The sequence below is a fragment of the Gopherus evgoodei genome, unplaced genomic scaffold, assembly GCF_007399415.2.
Source record: "Gopherus evgoodei ecotype Sinaloan lineage unplaced genomic scaffold, rGopEvg1_v1.p scaffold_39_arrow_ctg1, whole genome shotgun sequence".
In the NCBI taxonomy this organism is placed as follows: Eukaryota; Metazoa; Chordata; order Testudines; family Testudinidae; genus Gopherus; species Gopherus evgoodei.
Genome location: NW_022060060.1, coordinates 25,484 through 50,493, shown reverse-complemented (window position 1 = coordinate 50,493; position 25,010 = coordinate 25,484). Strand labels below are relative to the sequence as shown.

At 54.1% G+C, this 25,010-nt stretch overlaps 1 gene segment (V, D, J or C); it reads left to right on the top strand.

Annotated features, from left to right (window-relative positions):
- Positions 1-2,378: 2,378 nt before the first annotated feature.
- On the top strand, positions 2,379-11,224 carry LOC115642380. The segment is given in 7 exon segments: positions 2,379-2,397; positions 3,478-3,777; positions 4,459-4,785; positions 4,934-5,260; positions 5,570-5,902; positions 10,271-10,404; positions 10,642-11,224. Coding segments are annotated over 7 exon segments (1,524 nt in total).
- Positions 11,225-25,010: the final 13,786 nt, after the last annotated feature.

Genomic DNA, 25,010 nt, shown 5'->3' with positions numbered 1-25,010 from the left:
TCGGCGGACCTCTCACAGGCGAGCAGCCAAAGGCAGCCTGCCTGCCATGCTTGGGGCAGCAAAATACCTACAGCTGCCCCTGGCTGCGGGTTGGGAGTGAGGGGCACTGGCAGGGCTGGGGCGGGGACAATGCTGGGCTAGCAGGGGCTGCGGGTCGGGAGTGAGGGGCACTGGCAGAGCTTGGGGAGAGACAGGGCTGGGCTAGCAGGGGGCTGCAGGATAGGAGTGAGAGGCACCAGCAGGGCTGGGTAGGCGGCAGGGCTGAACTAGCAGGGGCTATGGGCTGGGGTGGCTCCAGGCACTAGCACGCCAAGCATGTGCCTGGGGCGGCAAGCCACGGGGGGTGCTCTGCCAGTTGCTGCAAGGGCGGCAGGCAGCCTGTCTTCGACAGCATGCCTGCAGAGGGTCCGCTGGTCCTGTGGCTTCGGCGGACCTCTCACAGGCGAGCAGCCAAAGGTAGCCTGCCTGCCATGCTTGGGGCAGCAAAATACCTACAGCTGCCCCTGGCTGCGGGTTGGGAGTGAGAGGCACTGGCAGGGCTGGGGCGGGGGCAACGCTGGGCTAGCAGGGGCTGCGGGTCGGGAGTGAGGGGCACTGGCAGGGCGGGGGCAATGCTGGGCTAGCAGGGGCTGCGGTTCAGGAGTGAGGGGCACTGGCAGGGCTGGGCTAGCAGGGGCTGTGGGTCAGGAGTGAGGGGCACAGAGAAGGCAGGACAAACAGTGCTCAGATAGCAGGAGTCTGTGGGTCGGGAGAGAGGAGCTGGGGCGGGAGCTCAGGGCTGAGCTAACAGGGGCTGCGGGTCTGGAGTGAGGGGCACCGGAAGGGTTGGGGGAAGAATAGGGCTGGGCTAGCAGAGACTGCAGGTTGGTAATGAGGGGGCACCAGCAGAGCTGCAGGGGGCAGGGCTGGGCTAGCAAGGGGCTGCAGGTCAGGAGTGAGGGGCACTGGCAGGGCTTGGGGGGAGGAGCGCAGAGCTGGGCTTGCAGGGGGCTGCAGGTCAGTAATAGGGGGCACCAGCAGAGTGAGGGGGAAACCAGGGCTGATCTAGCAGGAGGCTGGAGCTCAGGATTTAGGGCCATTAGCAGACATGGGGTGCTAGGGGTTGGGGGGCTGCAATTAGAGGTTGGGGAAGTAGCTGAATTGTTTCTAAGGAAGTTTAATTGTCTCCGGCAAAAAATTTTCTAAACTGAGGCACAAATTTCCCCTTTGGTATGTCCCTTGTCAGAGATAACCCCCTGAACTCACCGAGTGCAGGAACCTGTCTCCCTGAGCCGGCCCTGCCTCCTTCCACCAGCTCTGCGCTCACGCTCCATGCTGAGAACCGGGCGGGGGGATTCCCAGCACAGCTAGATGTGAGCTCGGCTGCCTGGGGCTGGACGTAACTGGCAGCTCACAGGCGACAGCTCAGGGGTCAGCTTCCTAACTTGGCCTTTGAGTTGAGATGGCTCCTTTTTTGTGGTGCACTCAGCTGGAGACGCATTGGGCTTCCTTTCCGGGGGACAAGCTCTGACGTCTCTGGCTAAAGCCCACTGGAGATGCAGACCCCGGTAAGTGCTCCCCAAGGCGCCTCAGCTTTGAGCACCTAGAAAGTGAAGCAGCTGGAATTCTTGGGAGATTTCTTCCGCAGAGTTTGGGAAAGTGTCCAGAAAATCTTCAACCCAATTGGTTCGAATCTGAGTGGTTTCTTGAATGGGAACCTGGCTAGAAAGGTTGTGAGCTAGGGGTGGTGATAACCAGTCGACTACTGAGTTTGGGGGAGGGAAGGATTTTTTACCCTAACCCCAGAACTATGACCCTAAACCAAACCTTAAACCTAACTACTTAGACCCCCAACTCTGTCCTAGCTCCCTAACCATGACCCTAACCCCAGCGTCCTAACCCCTGACAGATGCACCCATTCCTTAACCCCAACACTCTAATCCTCCCCCTTTCCCTAGAGTCCTATCTTCATCCTTAACCCCGGATCTCTAACCCCTCCTCCCTAACTCTGACCCCCAACTCTGACCCTTTCTTCAAACCCAACCCCTAACCCCAACGTCCCAACCTTATCCCCCAAACTCTGACTTTAGATTGCACAGGCTGCAATGGTCCTGGGATCAGTAGAGTCCTCATTGTTATTTCTCTGTAAAGTTCCTGGCACAATGAGACCTAATCCTAGACTGGGTTTTCTAGACCACTGTGATACAAGTACTAACAACCAATTATACCCCTAACCATAACCCCAGCTCTAACCCGAACCTCCCACCTTGACTCTCTGAGCACTAGGGTTTCTGTGTCTCCAGTTGGGTATCAAGCATCCCAGCCTCAGAAATATGAGTCATTGTCGCAAACTGACCCTTGGGGTAGGACCCAAGAGTCTCACTAACTCCCTCTGGGAAATGGCAGCAGAACTGGTTGGTATTTGAAGCTTGAATGGCTGCAAAATTTTCTAGAAATTCAATCACAACACATTAAATATTGACCCAAACCATTAAACCATCGCCCATAATTCCATCTTTGCAACCTATAGCCCTTACCCCCAGCACCTAAAACTAACCGCTAACCCATAATCCTCCTCCCCACGTATAATTATAACCCGCACTCTAACCCAAAGGTCCATATGTCCCGGGTTCAATTGGACAGTCCCAGTCCCTCCTACCGGTGTCTCAAGTGAGTTCTCAGGACTCTAAGGACGTGTGTTTGAGATACAGAATTGCTAACTGGCCACTAGGGGCTGAGGATGTTAACAATGAACCTAGGAGCCTAATGAGAATATAACATTTAATATTCGTACCCAAGGTAAAATTGCTAGAATAAAATCTGTACGTCATCAGCTGGAGACCTGAAAACCCAAACGTTAGTGGTACGACACGTCTTCAGAGAGCGCAGAAGTGTCCCCCCATTTCAGTTCCTTGGTCAAAACCTTGGGTTGTTTTCTACCTGCAGATGCTATGATTTCTCCAAGGGGAATTTCTCTGCCACTTCGGCACTTCATCACCTAATTCCTGGTTTCTCTACCTGGCTGTGCCACTGACCTGCTGTGACCAGGTCCCTTCCTTGCTCGCTACTTCAGTTTCCCCTCTGATCCTTCCTTTATGTTGCTTATTTGGCCCGTAAGTTCTGTGGGGTAGGGACTGTCTGTCATTGTGTCTCTCTGCAGCACCTGATGTAAAGGGGCCCCCGATCACACACTGGGTCTGTTTAGCACCAAGTGAACTGGGGGCCCTGATCCTGCTCAGTCTGTGACACAACCTGGAAGACGGGGGGCAGCCTATCTCAGGTGCCCTCTTACACACAGACATTAGTAAGACCTTTCAACTGGCAACAGTCTCACCCCAAACTGTGCTGTGTGAATGGAGCAGCGTGGGGCTCGCTAGGAGGTAATCTCCCCCGGCATTGAGTGCTGGCCCCAGTGCCACGCTAGGGCCTGTTCTTCCCGGAGCGGGGCAGGGCTCAGTGGGGCTGTGTCTCATGGCTTCACTCTCTCTCCCTTTGCAGTTAGTGCCACGGCCCCGTCTGTCTTCCCCCTGACCTCCTGCACCGGCGAAGTCACCACCCCCCAGGTCACCTTCGGCTGCCTGGCCAAAGGCTACTTCCCCGAGCCGGTCACCGTGACATGGAGCCCAAATGTCAGCTCCTCGGGCGTGAGGACCTATCCCTCCGTGCTGCAACCTTCCAGCAGCCTCTACTCGCTCAGCAGCCAGGTCAGCGTCCCGGCCAGCAGCTGGGAGTCTAACACCTACCGATGCACCGTAGAGCACCAGCCCACCCGCTCCAGCATCTCCAAGGAAATCCCAAGTAGGGACGCTGCGGCGTAGCCCGGGGAGGGGGGGGAGGGAAGGGCTGGGGGGTCTCGCAGGTCCCTGCTCTGGTGACTGCTGCAGGGAGAGAGGATGGGAGCCTGCTAGTGCTGTGAGCCAGTGGAGTCGCAGGGGTGGGTGGGTGGAGAGAGACACCACAGAGCGATGGGAGGGAATGGGGACAGGTAGATGGTGTTGGGTGTGGAGGCGCCGAAGGGTGGAGGGATGAAAAGAGACACCACGCCAAGAGAAGCGATGGGTGCTGCAATGCAAGGAAAGGGGCAGACGGCTCAGCAGGGGGCGCTGTGCTGCAGTGAGTCAAGGGCTCAGTAGGGGGCGCTGTGCTGCAGGGAGCGGGGAGGGCTCAGCAGGGGGCGCCGTGCTTCAGGGAGTGGGGAGCGCTCAGCAGGGGGCGCTGTGCTGCAGGGAGTGGGGAGCGCTCAGCAGGGGGCGCTGTGCTGTAGGGAGTGGGGAGGGTTCAACAGGGGGCGCTGTGCTGCAGGGAGTGGGGAGGGCTCAGTGGGGGGCGCTGTGCTGCAGGGAGCCGGGGGCTCAGCAGGGGGCGCCGGGCTGCAGGGAGTGGGGAGGGCTCAGCAGGGGGCGCTGTGCTGCAGGGAGCCGGGGGCGAGGCGACTCAGGAGGGGACTGTACAGCAACTAACCCATCATCCTTCTCCCAGAGCCCATCCCTGCTGAGCCCCAAGCCCCCGAGGTGCACGTCCTCCACTCCTCCTGCACCACCAAGCCAGGTGCCATCCAGCTGCTCTGCTTCATCTCCGGCTTCTACCCTGAGCCTTTGAAGGTGGAATGGCTGGTGGACGGCGAGCCCGGGTTACTTCACGGGGACACTGCCCCTGCCAAGAAGGACGCCGACGGCCGCACCTTCAGCACCCGCAGCAATGCCAGCGTCTCCCAGGACGTGTGGCTGGAGGGCAAGACGTACACCTGCCAGGTGTCCCACCCGGGCACTGCCACCACAAAGCAGGACCATGCCCGCAAGTGCAGAGGTGACGCTGAGTGGGCCCAGGCTTCCTAGGAAGGGGAGGGGGACACCGGGCTGGGCTCAAGGGGGGAGAGGAGTGGGGAGGAGACTGAGATGGACTTGGCCAGGGGGAGACCAGGCCTAGCGACTGACCTGGGCTCTCCCATCCGCAGAAGAAACAACATCTCCCAGTGACATCCAAGTCTTCCTGGTGCCCCCGTCTCCTGCCGCCCTGTACGTGGCCCAGAACCCCATGCTCACCTGCCTGGTGGTCAACCTGCCTAGCGACTCCGGCCTCCAGGTGGTCTGGTCCCGGGAGAAGCCAGGGTCCATTGTCCCTGAACCCCTGACCCTCGCTGAGCAGTACAACACCACCTTCACCGCCTCCAGCTCCATGCCCATCTTCACCCGCGACTGGGAGGCTGGAGAGACCTTCACCTGCAAAGTGGAGCACTCAGATCTGCCCTCTTCCCTCATCAAATCGATCTCCAAGAAGCCAGGTAGGAGGAAAGCAGGGTCCCTAAGGGGAAAGACTCCCCTATCCCAGTCCCCAGCAGGGAGGGATGCTCCTTAAGGGGAAGACCCAACAACCTGGGATCCGAGCCCTGGGTCCCTTTGCGTCCCCATCTGAGATGGAGACCATCCTGTGCTCCAGGACTACCAGCTCCCAGTCCCCAGCCCCTCCATCCTGGAGGAGAGAGGAAATCTTCCTACCCCCACACACACACTTGTCCCATCCTTCTCCCTGCGTGGCCCCAGCTAAGTGATGTGCATGGCTCATCTGTGTCCTCCGTCCCCACCCACCGTAGGCAGGCGCTCTGGCCCTGGCATCTACCTCCTGCGACCTCACAACGAGGAGCTGAGCAGCTCTGAAGACTCTGTCAGCGTCACCTGCCTGGTGCAGGGCTTCTTCCCCGAGGACATCTCGGTGCAGTGGATGAAGAACCACAAACCTGATGAGACCTTGGAATATATCACCACCCAGCCCATCAAGGACGGAACTGGCGACTCAAACTTCTTCCTCTACAGCAAGCTGAAAGTCAGCAAGGCCAGCTGGAACAAAGGGGACATCTACACCTGCATGGTCATCCACGAAGCCCTCTCCATGAAGTTCACCCAACGCAGCGTCAGCAAAGACTCCGGTAAATGAAGAAGGCTCCTCCCAGCCCCACTGCTAGCACTGTCCAGTACAGCTTCCTGTAAATAATCTCTGTGCCCTGCATGACAACAAGTGAATAAATGAAACTAGTCTGAGCTCATCCCCGGTCTCCTTCTTGTGATATGACTGGGTGAAATCTGTGGGTCACCCAAGGTGAGCAAGGTCCCAGGTTGCAGGCTGGGAGAAACTGAGATGCTATAAGACTGGGGATGCCAATTTCCAGATCCTGTATGGGTGGATACATATATACCAGGGATGGATGGGGAGATACATAAATAGATGCCATGGAAGGAAGGATGGGAAGATACGTGGGTACATACACACCACAAAAGCAGTGATGAAGAGGGGGGTAAATGGACAGTTACACACATAAATATGTCCAAGCCCAGCTCTGTTGGAAGGCCAGATGTTCAGAGAGATGGTCAGATGGATACATACATGCTTCAGAGGGAAGGACTCATAGACCAACAGATATCACAGAGAGAAGGAGAGAGAGAGAGAGAAATTATTATTTGGATTAAAGTAGCACCTCCACCCCCAGCTCAGATAGGGCCCTGTTGGGCTGGGTATGGCACAGACACAGTGGGAGACAGTCCCTGTGTCAAGGGCTCACATCTAGATAGAGAAAGAGGGAGAAGAAAGAGACACCAAGAGAGAAAGGGACCTGCCCAAGATTACGTCCGTTACCGAGCTAGAAACAGAACCCAGGTGTTCTGAGAGTCCCACCCAGTCCCACTAGACTGCGCTGCGCTGAGGGAAGGATGGTTGGATGGTTTGCAGGTGCGGTGCCAATGAATAAGTGGATGGGGATGGATGGATAAATCTATGGTGAAGATTGGAGGGGTGCCCATTCTGAAGGATGAAGGGGTGGATAAATGGATGGCCATAGATGGACTGCGATAGATGGATGGCTAGAGGTGGGGATGGGTGGGGACAGATGTATGTATGAATGAATGGATGAGCGGGTGCATATGGTAATGGGTCAGTACTGATGGGATGGATGATGATAGAAAAATGAGAATGGATGGGGATGGACCGACAGACAGATGGATGGGCTGGTACAGATGGTGAGTGATAGATAGACGAAGATGAGTGGATGGGTGAATATGGCAATGGATGGATGGATGACTGAGTGTGTTAATGGGGACAGATGGTGATGGATGTTTGGGGATGGATAATATATAAAGAGATGATAGATAAGTGGATGGGGTTGCATGTATGGATGGAAGATATGGGTGAGGATGAATGGATGGATGGTTAGGGATGATGCTGGAGATGGACGGATGGGGAGGTAGGAGAATGGATGGGTATAGATCTATATGGATGGATGGAAGATATGAAGGATGGTTAGAGATAAGGCTTGATGGAGCATGGGATGGCTGGGTGGGTAAGTGGATTGGTGGATGGCCAAGCCATTCCTGGCATCTCATTGAGGCGGGATCCTCTCTAGGCTATAACCCATGCATACCCACGGGAGCACCGTATCATGATCAGCATTTACCCTACAACCTCTTCCACCCCAGAGAAGAGCAGAGGCCCCATGGGGATTTTCCAGACACAGTCAGTGGGGAGAAGGTAATTAAAATACCCTGACCCCCACACAAAATTTCTCTGCTGGCTAGAAGGCTAAGGGGTCTCCTTCCACCCCTTACCAACAGCAGCAGCTGTGGAGGTGGAGATAGGACAACATTCAGCAAACACCCCACAGCAGGGATCAGGTCCTGGGCTCAGTACCCACAAAGTAGAAGCAGTAGTAGGGCTGTTATCTGGAGCAGACACTAAGCAGAGACTCACCTAAAATCTCACTAGCTCTGGTGTCATAGGGCGTCCAAGCAGTGGGGTGGGACGGTGCAGATGCCCCTATGCCCCCGCACATGGGCTCTGTCTCCTACCCAGCCCCTCACTCACACACCTTCCCCCCGCCTCCCATGTGTGTATCAGCCCCAAAGCTGGATGGGCGAGTGCAGGAATCAAACCCACCAGTACGAGCACAGAGCTCACACCTGGCATTAAAGGGGGGTAGCCTGCAGCAGCAGTGTTAGGGCTGTTATTCTGGGGCAGCGCAGGAGCACACTGACCAAGAGAGTGGAGGGGTGGCTGAGACAGAGCTCAGTCCAGTGCAGATGGACACTCCTGTAACATGGCATGACCCAGAGACCCTCCCACCTGGGCTGTCGTGTATGTACCCGCAGAGACACACAACACAGAGAGAGACAAACATGCACCCACACAGATCTATGCACCTGTTCTCCAGACATCCCTAGGGCAGAGGGCTCAGTAGGGGGCACCATGCTCAGGGAGCAGCATCTGTCATACCAGAGAGACCTGAGATCCCATCCTTAAAATACTTGTGGCTCTGTTCATAAAAGTGACAGTGTTCAAAATCCCCACCTCCCTCAGCCGAGGCAACTACAGGCTGCACCTGGGCAAGAGAGCTCAGGATAAACAGGCCCAGAGGTGGCTGCGTTCCACCTGAAGTGACTCCTGGGTGTTTTGTTACACTGGGAGCAGGGTCATAGAGGCACGCATGTGAAATCCATCCATCCTGGTCTTAAGGGAGCTCCTCCACCATGGCAGCATCCCGGCATCTCGCACACCTCAGAGGGCTCCTGAGCCACCTTTCACAGGCAGAGACACTAAGGCACAGAGAAATTCAACAGGTGGCCAAGCTTCAGTGCCAGGGCGTAGGGACACAGCCACATGGGATGAGTGAGATGAAAGCTGGGAGTCTCTGCATCCTTCATTTCATCACAGTGGTCAGGGGTGTGTGGATGGATGGAGGGGTGCATCTAGGGATGGATGGAGGGATGGATGGATGGAGGTATCTAGAGATGGATGGAGGAATGGATGGATGGAGGTATCTAGAGATGGATGGATGTGTCTAGAGATGGACAGTGGAGGCATGGACAGATGGATGGTTTGTGGGGATGGATAGATGGAAGGAGGGGTGTGTCTAGAGATGGACTGATGGATGGATGGGGGGTTTGCAATCATGGATAGATTGGATGTAGGGGTGTTTTCAGGAAAAGTTGTTTACTTATTCCCATAATATAAGAACTAGATGCCACCAAATGAAATTAATGGGCAGCAGGTTTAAAACAAATAAAAGGAAGTTCTTCTTCACACAGCACACAGTAAACCTGTGGAACTCCTTGCCTCAGGAGGTTGTGAAGGCTAGGACTATAACAGGGTTTAAAAAAGAACTAGATAAATTCATGGAGGTTAAGTCCATTAATGGCTATTAGCCAGGATGGGTAAGGAATGGTGTCCCTAGCCTCTGTTTGTCAGAGAGTGGAGATGGATGACCGGACAGAGATCATTATATCATTACCTATTGGTTAAATCCCTCTCAGGCACTTGACATTGGCCATTGTTGGTAGACAGATACTGGGCTCGATGGACCTTTGGTCCGACCTAGTATGGCCATGCTTATGTTCTTATGTTATTAGGGATGATGGTTGGTGGTCAGGGTCTGAATGGATGGATGGATCAATTGGTGGTCTGTGGTCATGGATGGACGGAGGTATCTAGAGATGGAGGGTGGAGGCATGGATGGATGGATGGTTTGTGGGGATGGATGGAGGGATGTGTCTAGAGATGATGGTTCGTGGTCATGGATTGATGGATGGATGTACCTATGGATGGATGGAGGGATGCACCTAGGGATTGTTGGATGGATGGAAGTGTCTAAGGATGGACTGATGGATTGATGGGTGGTTTGTGGTTATGGATGGATTGGAGTGGATTGGAGATGAACGTGTCTAGGGATGGATTGATGGATTAATAGATGGTCTGTGGTCAAGGATGAATGGAGAGGTGAGTGGGGCTGCATGGATGGATGTATTTAGAGATGGATGGAGGGAGAGAGGGAGGGATTGATGGAGGTGTCTTGGGAGGATTGGTGAATGGATCAATGGGTGGTTTGTGGTCATGGATTGATGGAGGTCTCTAGACATGGATGGGTGCATGCATGGATAGATGGATAGAGATGTCTAGGGATGGATTGATGGAAGAATGGATGGACAGAAGTATCTAGAAATGGACTGTGCAGGCATTGATGAATCAATGGAGGTTCTAGACATTGATGGATGGATGGTTTGTGGTCATTGATGAATGGAAATGGGCAGATGGATGGATGCATCTAGAGATGGATGAATGGAAAGAGGAGTGTCCAGAGGGATGGAATGATGGATGGTTTGTTGTCACAGATGGATGGATGTATCCAGAGATAGATGTGTGAAGGGAAGGAAGGATGGGTAGAGAAGGTGGGTTGGTGTTGGTCGCACAGTACGAGCTCTCTCTGTCTCAGTGGCTAAGTCGGAGTTGATGGCTCTTTCTCTCTCCTCAACAGAGGTGATCGTGTCAGGTGAGTTTTGCAGTGAGGACGGCGACGAGGACTTAGATGGCCTCTGGGCCACCATCTCGGTCTTCATTACCCTCTTCCTCTTGAGCGTGTGCTACAGCGCCACCGTGACCCTGTTCAAGGTGAGAGAGAGAACGAACGTAGGAATGAAGGAATTAACGTGTTTAGCACAGTAAAGGGCAGCGTGGAGGGGAAAGAAAGAAGAGAAGAATGAAGGAGAAAGGAGAATGGGTGAATAAGACAGAGACTGAATGAATGAGACACAGACAGAAAAGCAGGAAGGAATGACACAGACAGACAGAGCAGCTCCCCCAGCACTGACCCCTCTCACCCTTCCGCTCTCTGCCCCCTCCCTGCAGGTGAAGTGGCTTTTCTCCACCGTGGTGCAGCTGAAGCGCACGAGGGGGCCTGACTACAAGAACGTGATCCAGCGCATGGTGTAGGAGCTGCTGCCCTCATCCACCCAGAGACAAGGGGCCGGGACTCCCGGCTCCATTGGCGACACCGCCCTGAGTCCCACAGCTGCCCCCCACCAGCGCTGTGCCCTTGGGAAAGCCCCTGAGGGGAGCAAGGAGCTCACCTCACATGGCCTAATCAGCTCAGAGCTGGACTAAGGCTGGACCACTCATATCATGCAGGGAACCAGCGCCCCTAGCGAGGAAACAACCCCTCTCCCACTTCCCACCCTCCTGAGCCCAACAGTCCCTGCTCTGGGTTGGGTCAGAACCAGCGCACCCTAGAGAGAAAGGCCCATGTCCCATTCCCCCACCCTGGGGCTAGATTGGAGCTGGTGCCCCCTAGTGTGCAAGGGCCCTGTGCCCCATTCGCTGTCCCCCTGAGCCAGCCAGCCAGCCCCCCACTGGGGCCAGATCACAAATGGCTTTGTCTCTGTTGCTCTGAATGTTGCATATTTAGCTCCCGGCTGTTTTTTGTGACTTTTGTGGTTTGCACTGAGTGACTGTAAATAAATAAATATTCAATGCGGGCTCCTTGTTGTTCACAGCCTCCAACTCTGACTTTCAGGGGCCTCTGAAACCCTTCACTGTGTCTGTAGGAGGCACCACGGGACATGGGGAATAGACTGAGTGGTGCCCGTTGAACTGACCCCAATGGGAGGTGGGGGGCCTAGCTACAAACCCATAGAGCACGGCCTTTGTCCCTCAACTTCTTCAGGCTGGGACAAGGAGAGATCAGCAAGGAGAGATCTCCAGGGCAGGAAAAAGTTACCACTGATAAGAAAGAAAGAAAGAATCTATGGAGGGAGAGAGATTGATTGATCAATTACTAGAACAACTTATTAAACAATCATTTTGCAAGCACCTAGAGGATAAGAGGGTGATAAGGAACACCCAGCAGGAATTTGTCAAGAACAAATCATGCCAAACCACCCTAATCTGATAGGGTTAGTGGCCTGGTGGATGGGGGGAAGCAGTAGATGTGATATAGCTTGATGCTAGTAAGGCTTTGACACAGTTCCACATGACCCTGTCGTAAGCAAACCAGGGCAATGTGGTCTAGATGAAATCACTGTAAGGTGGGTGCACCACTGGTTGAAAGAGCATTCCCAAAGAGTCGCTGTCAGTGGTTTTCTGTCAAACTGGGAGGGCGTATCTAGTAGGAGTTCCACAGGGGTCAGTCCTGGGTCAGGTATTATTCCATATTTTCTTTAGCGACTTGGATAATGGAGCGGAGACCGTGCTCATAAAATCCGTAGATGACAGCAAGCTAGCAGGGATGGGATGCTTTTTGGAGAATGGGATTTGAATTCAAAAGGACTGCACTTGGGAAGGAAAAATTCAAGGTTCAGCCACAAAATGGGGACAGACCAGCTAGATCAGGGATGGGCAAACGACGGCCCGCTGGCCACATCGGGCCTGCAGGACCATCCTGCCTGGCCCCAAGCTCCTGGCCCGGGAGGCTCGCCCCTGACCCCTCCCCTGCTGTCCCCTCTCCCCCACAGCCTCAGCTCGCTCACTCTGTCGCCGGCGCAATGCTCTGGGTGGCGGGGCTGTGAGATCCTGGGGCAGCGCAGCTGCAGAGCCCAGCCTGACCCGGTCTCTGTGCTGCATGGTGGCAGCGGCAGCAGCGTGGCCCGGTGCTCCAGGCAGCGTGATAAGGGGGAAGGGGGCAGAGGGGCTTGGATACAAGGCAGGGGAGTTCGAGGTGGTGGTCATGGGGTGGGGCTGTGGATAGAGGTCAGGGCAGTTTGGGGGGAGAACAGGGGGTTAAATGAGGGCAGGGGTCCCAGGGGGCAGTCAGGAAGGAGAGGGGGTTGGATGGGGTGGCAAGGGGCAGTTAGGGGCGGGGATCTGGGAGCAGTCAGGGGACAGAGAGAAAGGATGATTGGATGGGGCAGGGGTCCATGGGGGGCCATCAGGAATGAGAGGAGGGGTTGGATGGGGCGATGGGGGTCCAGCAGCAGTCAGGGGACAGGGAGTGGAGGGGATGGATGGGGCAGGGGTCCCAGAGGGGGTATCAGGGAATGGGGGGGTTGGATGGGGCAGGAGTCCAGGAGGGGGGGCGGATAGGAGGTAGGCACCGGGCCATGACTCCCTCCCCTAACCAACCCTCCATACAATTTACAAAAACTCATGCGGCCCTCAGGGCAAAACGTTTGCCTGCCCCTGAGCTAGACGGTAGCACTACTGCAAAGGCACTGAGGGGCTGAGTGAATCAGAGACCGGAAATGAGTCAACAATGTGATGCAGTTGTAAAAAAAAGGCTAAGATCACTGGGGTGGGGAGGAACAAGAGGTCAGATGTAAGACACAGGAGGGAATTGTCCCACTCTACTCAGCACTGTGACTGAGTGCCATGTGGAGTCCCGTGTCCAATTCTGATCACCTAACTTTAGGAAAGAGGGGGACAAACTGGAGAGATTCCAGAGGAGAGCAACAAAAACAATCAAAGGGTTAGAAAATTTGACCTAGGAGGGAAGGTTAAAAAAAAACAGGACATGTTCAGTCTTGAGAAAAAAAGACAGAGTGGGAGCTGATAATCAAATCTGTGAAGAGCTGTTCTGAAGAGGACAGGGATCCACTGTTCTCCATGGCCACTGATGGTAGGACAAGAAGTAACAGGCTTCATCTGCAGCAGGGAACAGTTAGGTTGATGATTAGAAAATACTTCGGCACCTTAAAGAGTAACAGATTTATTTGGACACAAGCTTTCGTGGGCAAGAAGCCCACTTCCTCAGATGTATGGAGTGAAAGTTACAGATGCCAGCATTGTTATACTGACACACGAAGAGAAGGGAGTTACCTTACAAGTGGAGAACCACTGTTGACAGGGCCAATTCAGTAAGGGTGGCTGTGGTCCACTCCCAATAATTGATGAGGCGGTATCAATACTGTGATGCAGTAGGGACTGTCTGTATGGGGAGTGGGAGAGCAGGGGAGGACTTTAGGGGATGGACGAAGCCAGGGCCTGTAACCTGAGCTAGGTAAGGGAGGGGAAAGGTCAACACCTTTGCCCGGGAAGGGGACAAAGGAAGGGAGTGGCAGGAAGGAAGCAGTTTGAGTTTGGGCTTGGGGCTGTGTGGGCGGAATTCAGGGTATCCTAGCTAGGATCCAAGCACCCTGAAAGCCCAGAAGGACTCGGTGGAGGGGTCCTGACTGTGCCTGCAAGCTCTGCTGTAACCTGTGTTCCTGTTGTCCAATAAACCTTCTGTTTTACTGGCTGGCTAAGAGTCACTGTGGGTCCCAGGAAGAGGGGTGCAGGGCCGGACTCCCCCACACTCCGTGACAAATACCAAGAGAGAGAAAGTTGTTTTGTAGTGAGCCAGCCATTCCCAGTCCCTATTCAAGCCCCAATTAATGATGTTAAATTTGCAAATGAATTGTAGTTCTCCAGTTTCTCTTTGAGGTCTGTTTTTGAAGTGTTTTTGTAGCGGGATGGCTACTTTTCAATCTGTTATCGAATGTCCAGGAAGATTGACGTGTTCTCCTACTGGCTTTGTATGTTACCATTCCTGATGTCTGATTTGTGTCCATTTATTCTTTTGCATAGAGATTGTCCAGTTTGGCCGATGAACATGGCAGAGGGGCATTGCTGGCACATGATGGCATCTGTCACATTAGTAGATGTGATATAGGCCACATATATGCCATAATAGATATATCTACTAATGTGATAGATGCCATCATGTGTCAGCGGTGCCCCTCTGCCATGTACATTGGCAAAACCAGACAGTCTATGTAAAAGAATTTGGGCCTGATTGAATTGGCCCTGTCAACACTGGTTCTCCACTTGTAAGGTAACTCCCTTCTCTTCCTGTGTCAGTATAAAAATGCCGGCATCTGTAACTTTCACTCCATGCATCTGAAGAAGTGAGTTTTTCCCCCGAAAGCTTATGCCCAAATAAATCTGTTAGTCTTTAAGGTGCCACCGGACTCTTCATTGTTTTTGTGGATACAGACTAACACAGCTACCCCGGATAGGAAATATTCTGTAACTCTAAGACTAGTTAAGCTCTGGAACAGGCTTCCAAGGGAGGTTGTGGAGTCCCCATCACTGGAGTTTTTTAAGACTGGTTGGACAAACACCTGCCTGGGCTGGTCAAAGTGTACTTCGTCCTGCCTCAGAGCAGGTGGCTGGATATGGTGACCTCTCAAGGTCCCTCCAGCCAGATAGTTCTGTGATTCTCTGGTAGATATATCAGCTTAGCTTTGGCTAGCCGGTTTGGCCACATTGCTGTCTTTGGGGGTGGGCAGCTGAATCTCACCAGGGCAGATGTTTCCTGTTTTTCTCACACCCTGTTCTGCCTTGCGTCCCCAGAGGCAGAAATGCAAAATTGGCTCTCTCTCGTGAGTCCATGTGAAGAGCTGGAAAGTCCCAGAGGAAGGGGGAGGGAGGGACTCTTTAACCCAGCACCTCCTAATTGTTACCCTCCCTGTTAGAAACTTGCCCCAGATTTCTACTCTGAATTTGTCCAGCTTCAGCTTTCAGCCCTCGGACCCATGTGCTGGATGGAAGCCCTCAGAAACCTCTTTCCTCACAGTCCTCAACTCACCCTATAACCTGCCCATGAATCAATGGACTAGATTGGCTACAAAGGCACTAGCCCTGTCTGCAGCCCTGGGGAGACCGCAGCTGGAATCCTGGATAGACTCCAGGCCAGCAAAGAGGAGGCGAAGGGGTGACTCAATCCCAGCTGACCAGCACCCACCTGGGGAACAGAAATTTGATGGTGGGGGGCTCGTCCCTCTGGCCAACAAAGGTCTAACCAGGGCCAGTGGCTGGCAGCTGAAGTGAGACAAATTCAACAAGGAAATTCAGGGGTCGCAGGCCACGTAGCTTCTGTTGGCTGAGCTCACGGCTCACCCCTGGGGCTTCTCACGTGCTTGCTTTCCCCCACACACATAATCCCGGTGTGCTGCCCTCCCAGCCCCTCTGTTTCCGGGACTCCTCAGTCTGCCCCGCATGCAGGTAGCTGTGTCTTCCCACTTTCTCCTGCAGCTGGGACACCCATTCTCCCACCCATGCTGGGAGTTCTGCATGCATCCCCTGCACCTCTGTTTCACTCATGCCTGGGGGCCCCCCATTCCACCTTCCTCCCTGCTTCCTCCTGTAATACTGGTCTGGCTGGTCAGCCATGCAGGGTCTCACCATAGTATCACAGAAACATCGGGCCAGAGGGGTCTATGGGAGGTCACCAGTCCAGCCTCCCAGCGCCGAGGCAGGACCAAGTAAACAGGAAAGCCCAGGGCCAAACCACCCCTGATGACAGGATAAGTCCCACCTGAGAGGGGCCAGGTGCTCCAGGTATAAAAGAAGTCAGGAGTCAGCACTAGGAGGGCCCAGCTGGGGAACAGGCTAGTGGGAAGTGACAGTAGGATGCAATAATGGTCCTGCCTAAGCAAGGGGCCCTGGGAATGCCCCTGAGTAACCAAGTGAGAGCCTGGCTGCAGGAGAGCCTCAAAGAGACGGGAAGGTTTTGTTTCTGGTAAAGACAGGTTTAAAGCTTAATTTGGGACCCCATAAGAGGTGGGCTAAAGACTGACTCAGCCAGAGTGCTGCTGTGACTGTCCTCCGGGGGCGCCGGCCTGAGAGGGGTTCCCAGGGGTGAGTGGGTGTCTGTACCAATCTGAACATAAGAGCGGCCACACTGGGTCAGACCAAGGGTGCATCCAGCCCAGTGTCCTGTCTGCCGACAGCGGCCAGTGCCAGATGCCCTAGAGGCAATGAACAGGACAGGTGATCTGTCCCCTGTCATCCATTCCCAGTGTGACATTCTGTACCCCAAGGCAACACCCTGACACCCCCAGATTTGCCATGGTGATGGGATTATGATATGTTTTGTACAAAGTATGCCTTGTTCTAAAACAGGGCTTCTCAAACAGGGGTTGCTGCTTGTGCCTTCCTGCTGCTCCAGGCCAATGGGAACGGTGGGAAGCGGTGGCCAGTAAGTCCCTCAGCCCACGCCGCGTCCAGCAGCTCCCATTGGCCCGGAGCAGCGATCCCCGGCCAGTGGGAGCCGCCATCGGCCGGCCCTGTGGACGTGGCAGGTAAACACATTGGCCCAGCCGCCAGGGGCTTTCCCTACACAAGTGGCGACCCCAGTTTAAGAAACCCTGCTCTAAAAGTCTTGATCTGTTGCACATGAATATCCTGTTGGATTGTATGTTCTGTCATTGTATCTGAAGTTATGAATATTGACTAGATACAGGTATTTCAAATGTGTTTGCCCCTGGGGTGACACCCACAAGGCAATTTACATCCAGTCTAGCCAGCACCTTGTGGCTGAATCTTTCAAGCTGATGGCCCATCAGTGAACACAATAGACCATGGAAGAAGCTTATCCCCCCCGATGGACTTTCCTGGGAACGTTTTAGCCAGAATATGGGGAATGGCCCCTGCTATGACTCATCGAAGCAGGCAAGGGCATGAGACCAGCTCACGTGACACCGGACTCCATCTTGTGCCTGAACTTTTCCACTAAATGTGCTGGGGACCTCAGCAGGGACAATGAAGTTCCCTCCACATGGAGGAAGCTATAAAAGGGGAAGTGACATCATCACATAGCCTCACTCCCCCCTGCCCAACTCAACACCTGGAAACACCAGACGAATGAAGACTGAACCGGGGAGGTGCTCCCAGGCAGGAAAGGAGTCATCCATCCCAGCCTGTGTATGGAAGATTGGTGAACTGTTTGTACCATCAGGGTGAGACATGGCTTGATTCAAATCCTGTCTAGTGCACACAACTTAGATTGCAATTTTGTTTTATTTCTTAGGGGGACTGGGTAATACCTTACACGGATGAGGCTTTTGACCAGAGGAAGACAGGACAGCTCTCAGGTCCCAGGCTGGGGAGTTGGGGGAATTGGCTGGAGCCTCTCGATTCTTGGTCGATGTGCGGCTGGCGGCAGCATTCCTGTAACTGCAGCTGGGCGTGTCCCTGCTTGTAAGGCTGGCTGGGTGGAGGACCACGGAGGCATCTGCACCTTGTCACAGCAGCACAGTGTGAGAGGGAGCCCATGCTGAGGAGACAGAGGGCCCAGTGGTACCCCAGTTCCAGGTGGCACCCCAGGAAAGTACATCACACCCAGCTTCTGGCAAACAGAGGCTAGCGACATCACCTCTGCCCGTCCTGGCTAATAGCCATTGGTGGACCTGTCCTCCATGAACAGATCTAGTTCTTTTTTCAACCCTGTTATAGTCTTGGCCTACACAGCATCCTCTGACACACACTGGTTGACTGTGTTGTATAAATACTTCCTTTCGTTTGTTTTAAACCTGCTGCCTATTAATTTCAGTGGGTGACCCCAGGCTCTTGTGTTATGAGAAGGAGTAAATAACACTTCCTTATTTTCTCTTTCCACATCAATCATGATTTTATAGATCTCTATCATATCGCCCCTTAGTCATCTCTTTTACAAACTGAAAAGTCCCAGTCTTATTAATCCCTGATCATACGGCAGCTGTTCCACACCCCTCATCATTTCTGGTGCCCTTTTCTGAACTTTTTCCCATTCCAACATATCATTTTTGAGAGGGGGCGACCACACCTGCACACAGTGTTCAAGAAATGGGCGTACCAGGGATTTATAGAGAGGCAACACGATATTGTTGTTCTGGAAGGCATTAACAGTGCTACCCAACAGTGGTTTGAGCTATACACAATTGCAGAGGTGATAGGTCAGTGCCTCTTTGATGTGTCTCCTGTGACTCTTTGCAGCATATGTGGTTAAAACTCTGTGTGATTTAGTTAGTAACCAATCTAAGTTATTAACCCATTGGGATGCTTTAACTATGTCATTACCTAATTCAGTTATTAACTTATTTGCTGTGAGAATATGTATGTGCTAAATATTTCTGTCAGACTGTTTAAATGTGACTCCATAGCACCACAGTAAATAAAACAATCAATTCACACCGGTGGGGCTCTTTCGGGGAATGTTGATCACTAATTTGGCTCCTAAACCATTGAGGTCCGAGCACGAGCACTGACTTTATGGTTTGCCAGTGGTTGCATGTGGAGCAGGGACAGGAAGAGGCAGAGTGAGGGCGGAGCTTATCGGGAAGAGGCAGAGTGAGGGATCGGGAAGAGGCAGAACAGGGGTGGGGTTTTGGGGGGAAGAGGCGGAGTGAGGGATCGGGAAGAGGCAGAACAAGGGTGGGGTTTTGGGGGGAAGAGGCGGAGTGAGGGATCGGGAAGAGGAAGAACAGGGGTGGGGTTTTGGGGGGAAGAGGCAGAGTGAGGGATCGGGAAGAGGCAGAACAAGGGTGGGGTTTGGGGGGGAGGAGGCGGAGTGAGGGATCGGGAAGAGGCAGAACAAGGGTGGGGTTTTGGGGGCAAGAGGTGGAGTGAGGGATCAGGAAGAGGCAGAACAAGGGTGGGGTTTTGGGGGGAAGAGGTGCAGTGAGAAATCGGGAAGAGACAGAACAGGGGTTGGGTTTTGGGGGGAAGAGGTGGAGTGAGGGATCGGGAAGAGGCAGAACAGGGGTGGGGTTTTGGGGAGGAAGAGGCGGAGTGAGGGATCGGGAAGAGGCAGAACAGGGGTGGGGTTTTGGGGGGAAGAGGCAGAGTGAGGGATCAGGAAGAGGCAGAACAAGGGTGGGGTTTTGGGGGGAAGAGGCGGAGTGAGGGATCGGGAAGCGGCAAAACAGGGGTGGGGGGTTGGGGGGAAGAGGCGGAGTGAGGGATCGGGAAGAGGCAGAACAGGGGTGGGGTTTTGGGGGGAAGAGGCAGAGTGAGGGATCAGGAAGAGGCAGAACAAGGGTGGGGTTTGGGGGGGAAGAGGTGGAGTGAGGGATCAGGAATCGGCAGACAAGGGTGGGGTTTTGGGGGGAAGAGGTGGAGTGAGGGATCGGGAAGGGGCAGAACAAGGGTGAGGTTTTGGGGGGAAGAGGTGGAGTGAGGGATCGGGAAGCGGCAGAACAGGGGTGGGGGTTTGGGGCGAAGAGGCGGAGTGAGGGATTGGGAAGAGGCAGAACAAGGGTGGGGTTGGGGGGAAGAGGCGGAGTGAGGGATCGGGAAGAGGCAGAACAGGAGTGGGGTTTTGGGGGGAAGAGGTGGAGTGAGGGATCAGGAAGAGGCAGAACAGGGGTGGGGTTCTGGGGGGAAGAGGCGGAGTGAGGGATCGGGAAGAGGCAGAACAGGGGTGGGGTTTGGGGGGGAAGAGGCGGAGTGAGGGATCGGGAAGAGGCAGAACAGGGGTGGGGTTTGGGGGGAGGAGGCGGAGTGAGGGATCGGGAAGAGGCAGAACAGGGGTGGGGTTTGGGGGGAAGAGGTGCAGTGAGGGATCGGGAAGAGGCAGAACAGGGGTGGGGTTTTGGGGGGAAGAGGTGCAGTGAGGGATCGGGAAGAGGCAGAACAGGGGTGGGGTTTGGGGGGAAGAGGCAGAGTGAGGGATCGGGAAGAGGCAGAACAAGGGTGGGGTTTTGGGGGGAAGAGGCAGAGTGAGGGATCGGGAAGCGGCAGAACAAGGGTGGGGTTTGGGGGGGAAGAGGTGGAGTGAGGGATCGGGAAGAGGCAGAACAAGGGTGGGGGTTTGGGGGGAGGAGGTGGAGTGAGGGATCGGGAAGAGGCAGAACAAGGCTGGGGGTTTGGGGGGAGGAGGTGGAGTGAGGGATCGGGAAGAGGCAGAACAGGGGTGGGGTTTTGGGGGGAAGAGGCGGAGTGAGGGGTCGGGAAGAGGCAGAATAAGGGTGGGGTTTGGGGGGGAAGAGGTGGAGTGAGGGATCAGGAATCGGCAGACAAGGGTGGGGTTTTGGGGGGAAGAGGTGGAGTGAGGGATTGGGAAGGGGCAGAACAAGGGTGAGGTTTTGGGGGGAAGAGGTGGAGTGAGGGATCGGGAAGCGGCAGAACAGGGGTGGGGGTTTGGGGCGAAGAGGCGGAGTGAGGGATTGGGAAGAGGCAGAACAAGGGTGGGGTTTTGGGGGGAAGAGGCGGAGTGAGGGATCGGGAAGAGGCAGAACAGGGGTGGGGTTTTGGGGGAGGAGGCGGAGTGAGGGATCGGGAAGAGGCAGAACAGGGGTGGGGTTTGGGGGGGAAGAGGCGGAGTGAGGGATCGGGAAGAGGCAGAACAGGGGTTGGGTTTTGGGGGGAAGAGGCGGAGTGAGGGATTGGGAAGAGGCAGAACAAGGGTGGGGTTTGGGGAGAAGAGGCGGAGTGAGGGATCGGGAAGCGGCAGAACAGGAGTGGGGTTTTGGGGGGAAGAGGTGGAGTGAGGGATCAGGAAGAGGCAGAACAAGGGTGGGGTTTTGCAGGGAAGAGGCGGAGTGAGGGATCGGGAAGAGGCAGAACAGGGGTGGGGTTTGGGGGGAAGAGGTGCAGTGAGGGATCGGGAAGAGGCAGAACAGGGGTGGGGTTTTGGGGGGAAGAGGTGCAGTGAGGGATCGGGAAGAGGCAGAACAGGGGTGGGGTTTGGGGGGAAGAGGCAGAGTGAGGGATCGGGAAGAGGCAGAACAAGGGTGGGGTTTTGGGGGGAAGAGGCAGAGTGAGGAATCAGGAAGCGGCAGAACAAGGGTGGGGTTTTGGGGGGAAGAGGCGGAGTGAGGGATCGGGAAGAGGCAGAACAGGGGTGGGGTTTTGCAGGGAAGAGGCAGAACAAGGGTGGGGTTTTCGGGGGAAGAGGTGAAGTGAGGGATTGGGAAGCGGCAGACAAGGGTGGGGCTTTGTGGGGAAGAGGTGGAGTGAGGGATTGGGAAGAGGCAGAACAGGGGTGGGGTTTGGGATGAAGAGGCAAAGCAGGGGGGGAAGAGGTGCAGCAGGGGTGGGGCCTTGCCCTGCATCAAGCATTTCTTGCCTCCCCAAACTCCTTGTGTCCCCCGCCCCCAAGCACTCACAGAGTCAGCACCCATGGGTCCGAGTATCACTGGGCTACAGGCTGTGATAACTGACAGGGGCTCCATGTGGCCTCCGTTTTCCCTCTTCTGCTGCCAGTTTTCCCCCAAATCAGTCAGGTTCTTGCCCTGGTGCCTAGGACCTTCTTGGAAATGCTGGCACTGAGCTCGTGAGCTGTTCAAAAGCTATTGCACTGCGGCCGGTCCCAGAAATGCTCAGCTAACAAGGTGCAAATGTTTAGCCATGAGGGGAATTCTCTGTCGGGTTGGGGGAATTCTCTGTCCCTGGCAATGGTTTGAAAGCAAGACTGGATGATTTTCTGAAAGATCTGCTCTAGTCCAAGCAGAAACTAACTTGGGGAAGTCCCAAGCCTATGTTCCAGAGTAGGCCAGACCAGATGGTCACAGGGTCCCTCGTGGACTGATAATCCATGAACTGAACAGAGAACCCAGGAACGGTCTCACTAAGGCTTTAGACGAGGCATTGCCCTCTTAATGACAGCATCACACCGGGAGCTCAGCTCAGTTTTGTGTGACTGCTAAGCCCTTTTCCAAGTCCCCAGTCCACCAGCTGATGCAGGAAACCCACCTTCCTTGTTCCTAGATGCACAACCTTGTCTTTGGTTGTGTTAAAACACACGGTGATCAAACAGACCCAGCTTAGCAAGCAGGCAATATGGCCGCCTTTTCCCCAGATGTAGTTTCCACTCTGCCATTTTTGCCTCATCATTGGCACTTTTTGTGGGAGTGAGGGGGGGTTTTACTTCTGTGTACAGCAGTGGGGAGGCCAAGCCTGTAACCCCACGTCTGGTTCTGGGGTCCGCAGCTTGAAAGGGTGCAGAAAAGAGCCACAAAAAATGACTCAACACCTGGAGAAAACACCGGACCGAGAGACGTCAAAAGCTGCATTGATTGTGCTCCTCAAACGGGAGACTGAGAAGAGATGGGGTTAAGGTGGAGAAGGACCCTCATGGGGAGAAAATACTGGGCACCGAAGGGCTCTTTAACCTAGCAGAGAAAAACAGCAGGCTGAATGTGAAAACGAAACCAAGCCAAATTAGATGGGAGGTGCAGATTTCTAACAGGGAGGGAGATTCTCCATTGGAACAAACTACCAAGGGAAGTGGTGGATTCTCCATCTTCTGGTCGCCTTTCGGGAAGATGGTTTGGTCAAACACAAGCTATAGGGGTACCTGGGTGAACTACTCCCACCTGTTGAGGTCACACTAGATGAACTAACAGTGCCTTCTGGCCTTAAACTCTCTGAATCATCTTTCATTTTCCTTGAGGTTGTCAGGAAAGAGAGTGAACAGAACTGGGCCACCACCAACAGCCCCCATTAGGCAACGATTCCACCTAAGAACCAATTAGCCAGTTTGCAATAGAAGCAACATTAAAAGAGCGTTCTGCAAAACCCAATCAGAACATCCTAAGTCAGACGCCTTCACAGATGTCTCAGTGTCGGGTGACAACGTGGTTCCCTTTATCCACCACAAAAAAAGCCGAGTTCGGCTCATGAGATCAATTCAGCACAACGTGGTGTTGATGTTCATGAATGGAACACCTTGCTTTTAATTCACTATGGATTGTAGCCCCTATCAGCTGTTCCATGCCTTGGGCCAAGATTGGTGTCCAGCTAACTAGCCTGTAGTTACCCATGTCATCCTGCACCTGCATGGATGGATGGAGGGAAGGTAGACGGATGAACAGATGGATCAATCAGTGGATCAGACTAGCCCCGGCTGATTTCACTGTGTCTCTCCAAGCCTCACCCTATCCCAACAAGTCTGTAATGAAATAAATCTGCTGAATAAACACTTATACATGATTGGGAAATGTAGCAGGCCATTTGTAAATTCATGGGGCTCAATTTCACAACATTGTCCACGCTTTGGCATGCAACCCATGATGGGCAGGATACTCAAGGGGCCTTGGGCCCCGGGTTCTTGGGCAGTGGCCCCCCACTGCACCCCACCCCATCTTCTCTCCCCGCTGGAGCCTGCAGCTGGCCCCTGCTGCCCCGTTATGCAAATCCCCACTCGGCTTCACACCTCCAGGGTAATTTTAGCCAGGAGCTGCTGAGGCGGGTGGGGCCGGGGACCGAAAGCAGCTCAGTGTGGAGCCTGGGGAAAGTCCCCACACTTGGGTATCAGCTGCTGCTGTTTGCTCTGACCGGTAAGAGTACCCCAGGGACAGAAATGTGTCAGCCCAGCTACCTCCATACACACCCTTCTATCCACCCCGTGACCCCGCAGCCCTCCCTGACCTGGAGAAACGGTCTAGGGCTCAGATTATACTACGGGCTGGGAGGGGCTGGGAGCCAGGACTCCTGGGTTCTCTCCCTGGCTCTGGGAGGGGAGTGGGGACTGGGAGCCAGGACTCCTGAGTTCTCTCCCCAGCCCTGGGAGCGGAGTGGGGTCTGGTGGATTGGAGTAGGGGGGACTGGGAGTCAGGACTCCTGGGTTCTCTCCCCAGCTCTGGGAGGATGTTATACAGACAAAACTACAGGATCTTTTCGAGGACAAGACAAAGATGCCACATTTATTATGATAACAATTTGATTTATGACCAATAACTAATATCTTAATCCTTATACACACACATTATACCTGATACCTACACATACACACATACACATCCATCAGATGTTCTGCAGCTACTGCATAGTTACCAGTCCTGAATGTAGCTTGAGTTCGTGGCTTGATTTTGCAGCTTGGGTTTGTAGCTCGTGGTGGTAACTGGCCAGGAAAGCCGGGTGCAAGGACGAGCTGGGTCTCTGTTGGGCCTGCACCGATGCCCTTCCATGTTGGCAGCAGAGTGTTACCCTCCAAAGTCTCCCATCTCACCCATCCTTTCTGTAGGCTTTAGTTTGAATCCAGAGTCTAGAGGTCGCTGGGTCACTGCCTCTGAGTTTGGCGATTGATCACCCATCAATGGCAGGCGACTGTCAGCCTGGGACCTGGCTTTGATGTTCCTTCTATTGCACCTTTTCTGTTTAGGGTGGATACTTCTTACTTCGTTAAGGCTCTTGTCGGCATCTTCAGCCGGGGGGGGTTGAACTCGATTTCATCAGGACAGGCTGGGGCTGGAGGTTGAGTCCATCATCCATCCAAACCTCAGTCACACAGCTAAACTAAACTAAGATTACAGCAGGGTTTGCAAAAATGAAGGTTGGAGGAAACTTTCACAAAATGGAGTGAGCGTTTTAAAATGGGGCTTGAATGCCAATATGGCAAACAGTGAACAGAAGGTACAGTGTAGACAAGTGTAGTGAATGGTGAACAGTGAACAGAAGGTACAGTGTAGACAAGTGTAGTGAACAGTGAACAGAAGGTACAGTGTAGACAAGTGTAGTGAATGGTGAACAGTGAACAGAAGATACAGTGTAGACAAGTGTAGTGAACGGTGAAGAGTGAACAGAAGGTACAGTGTAGACAAGTG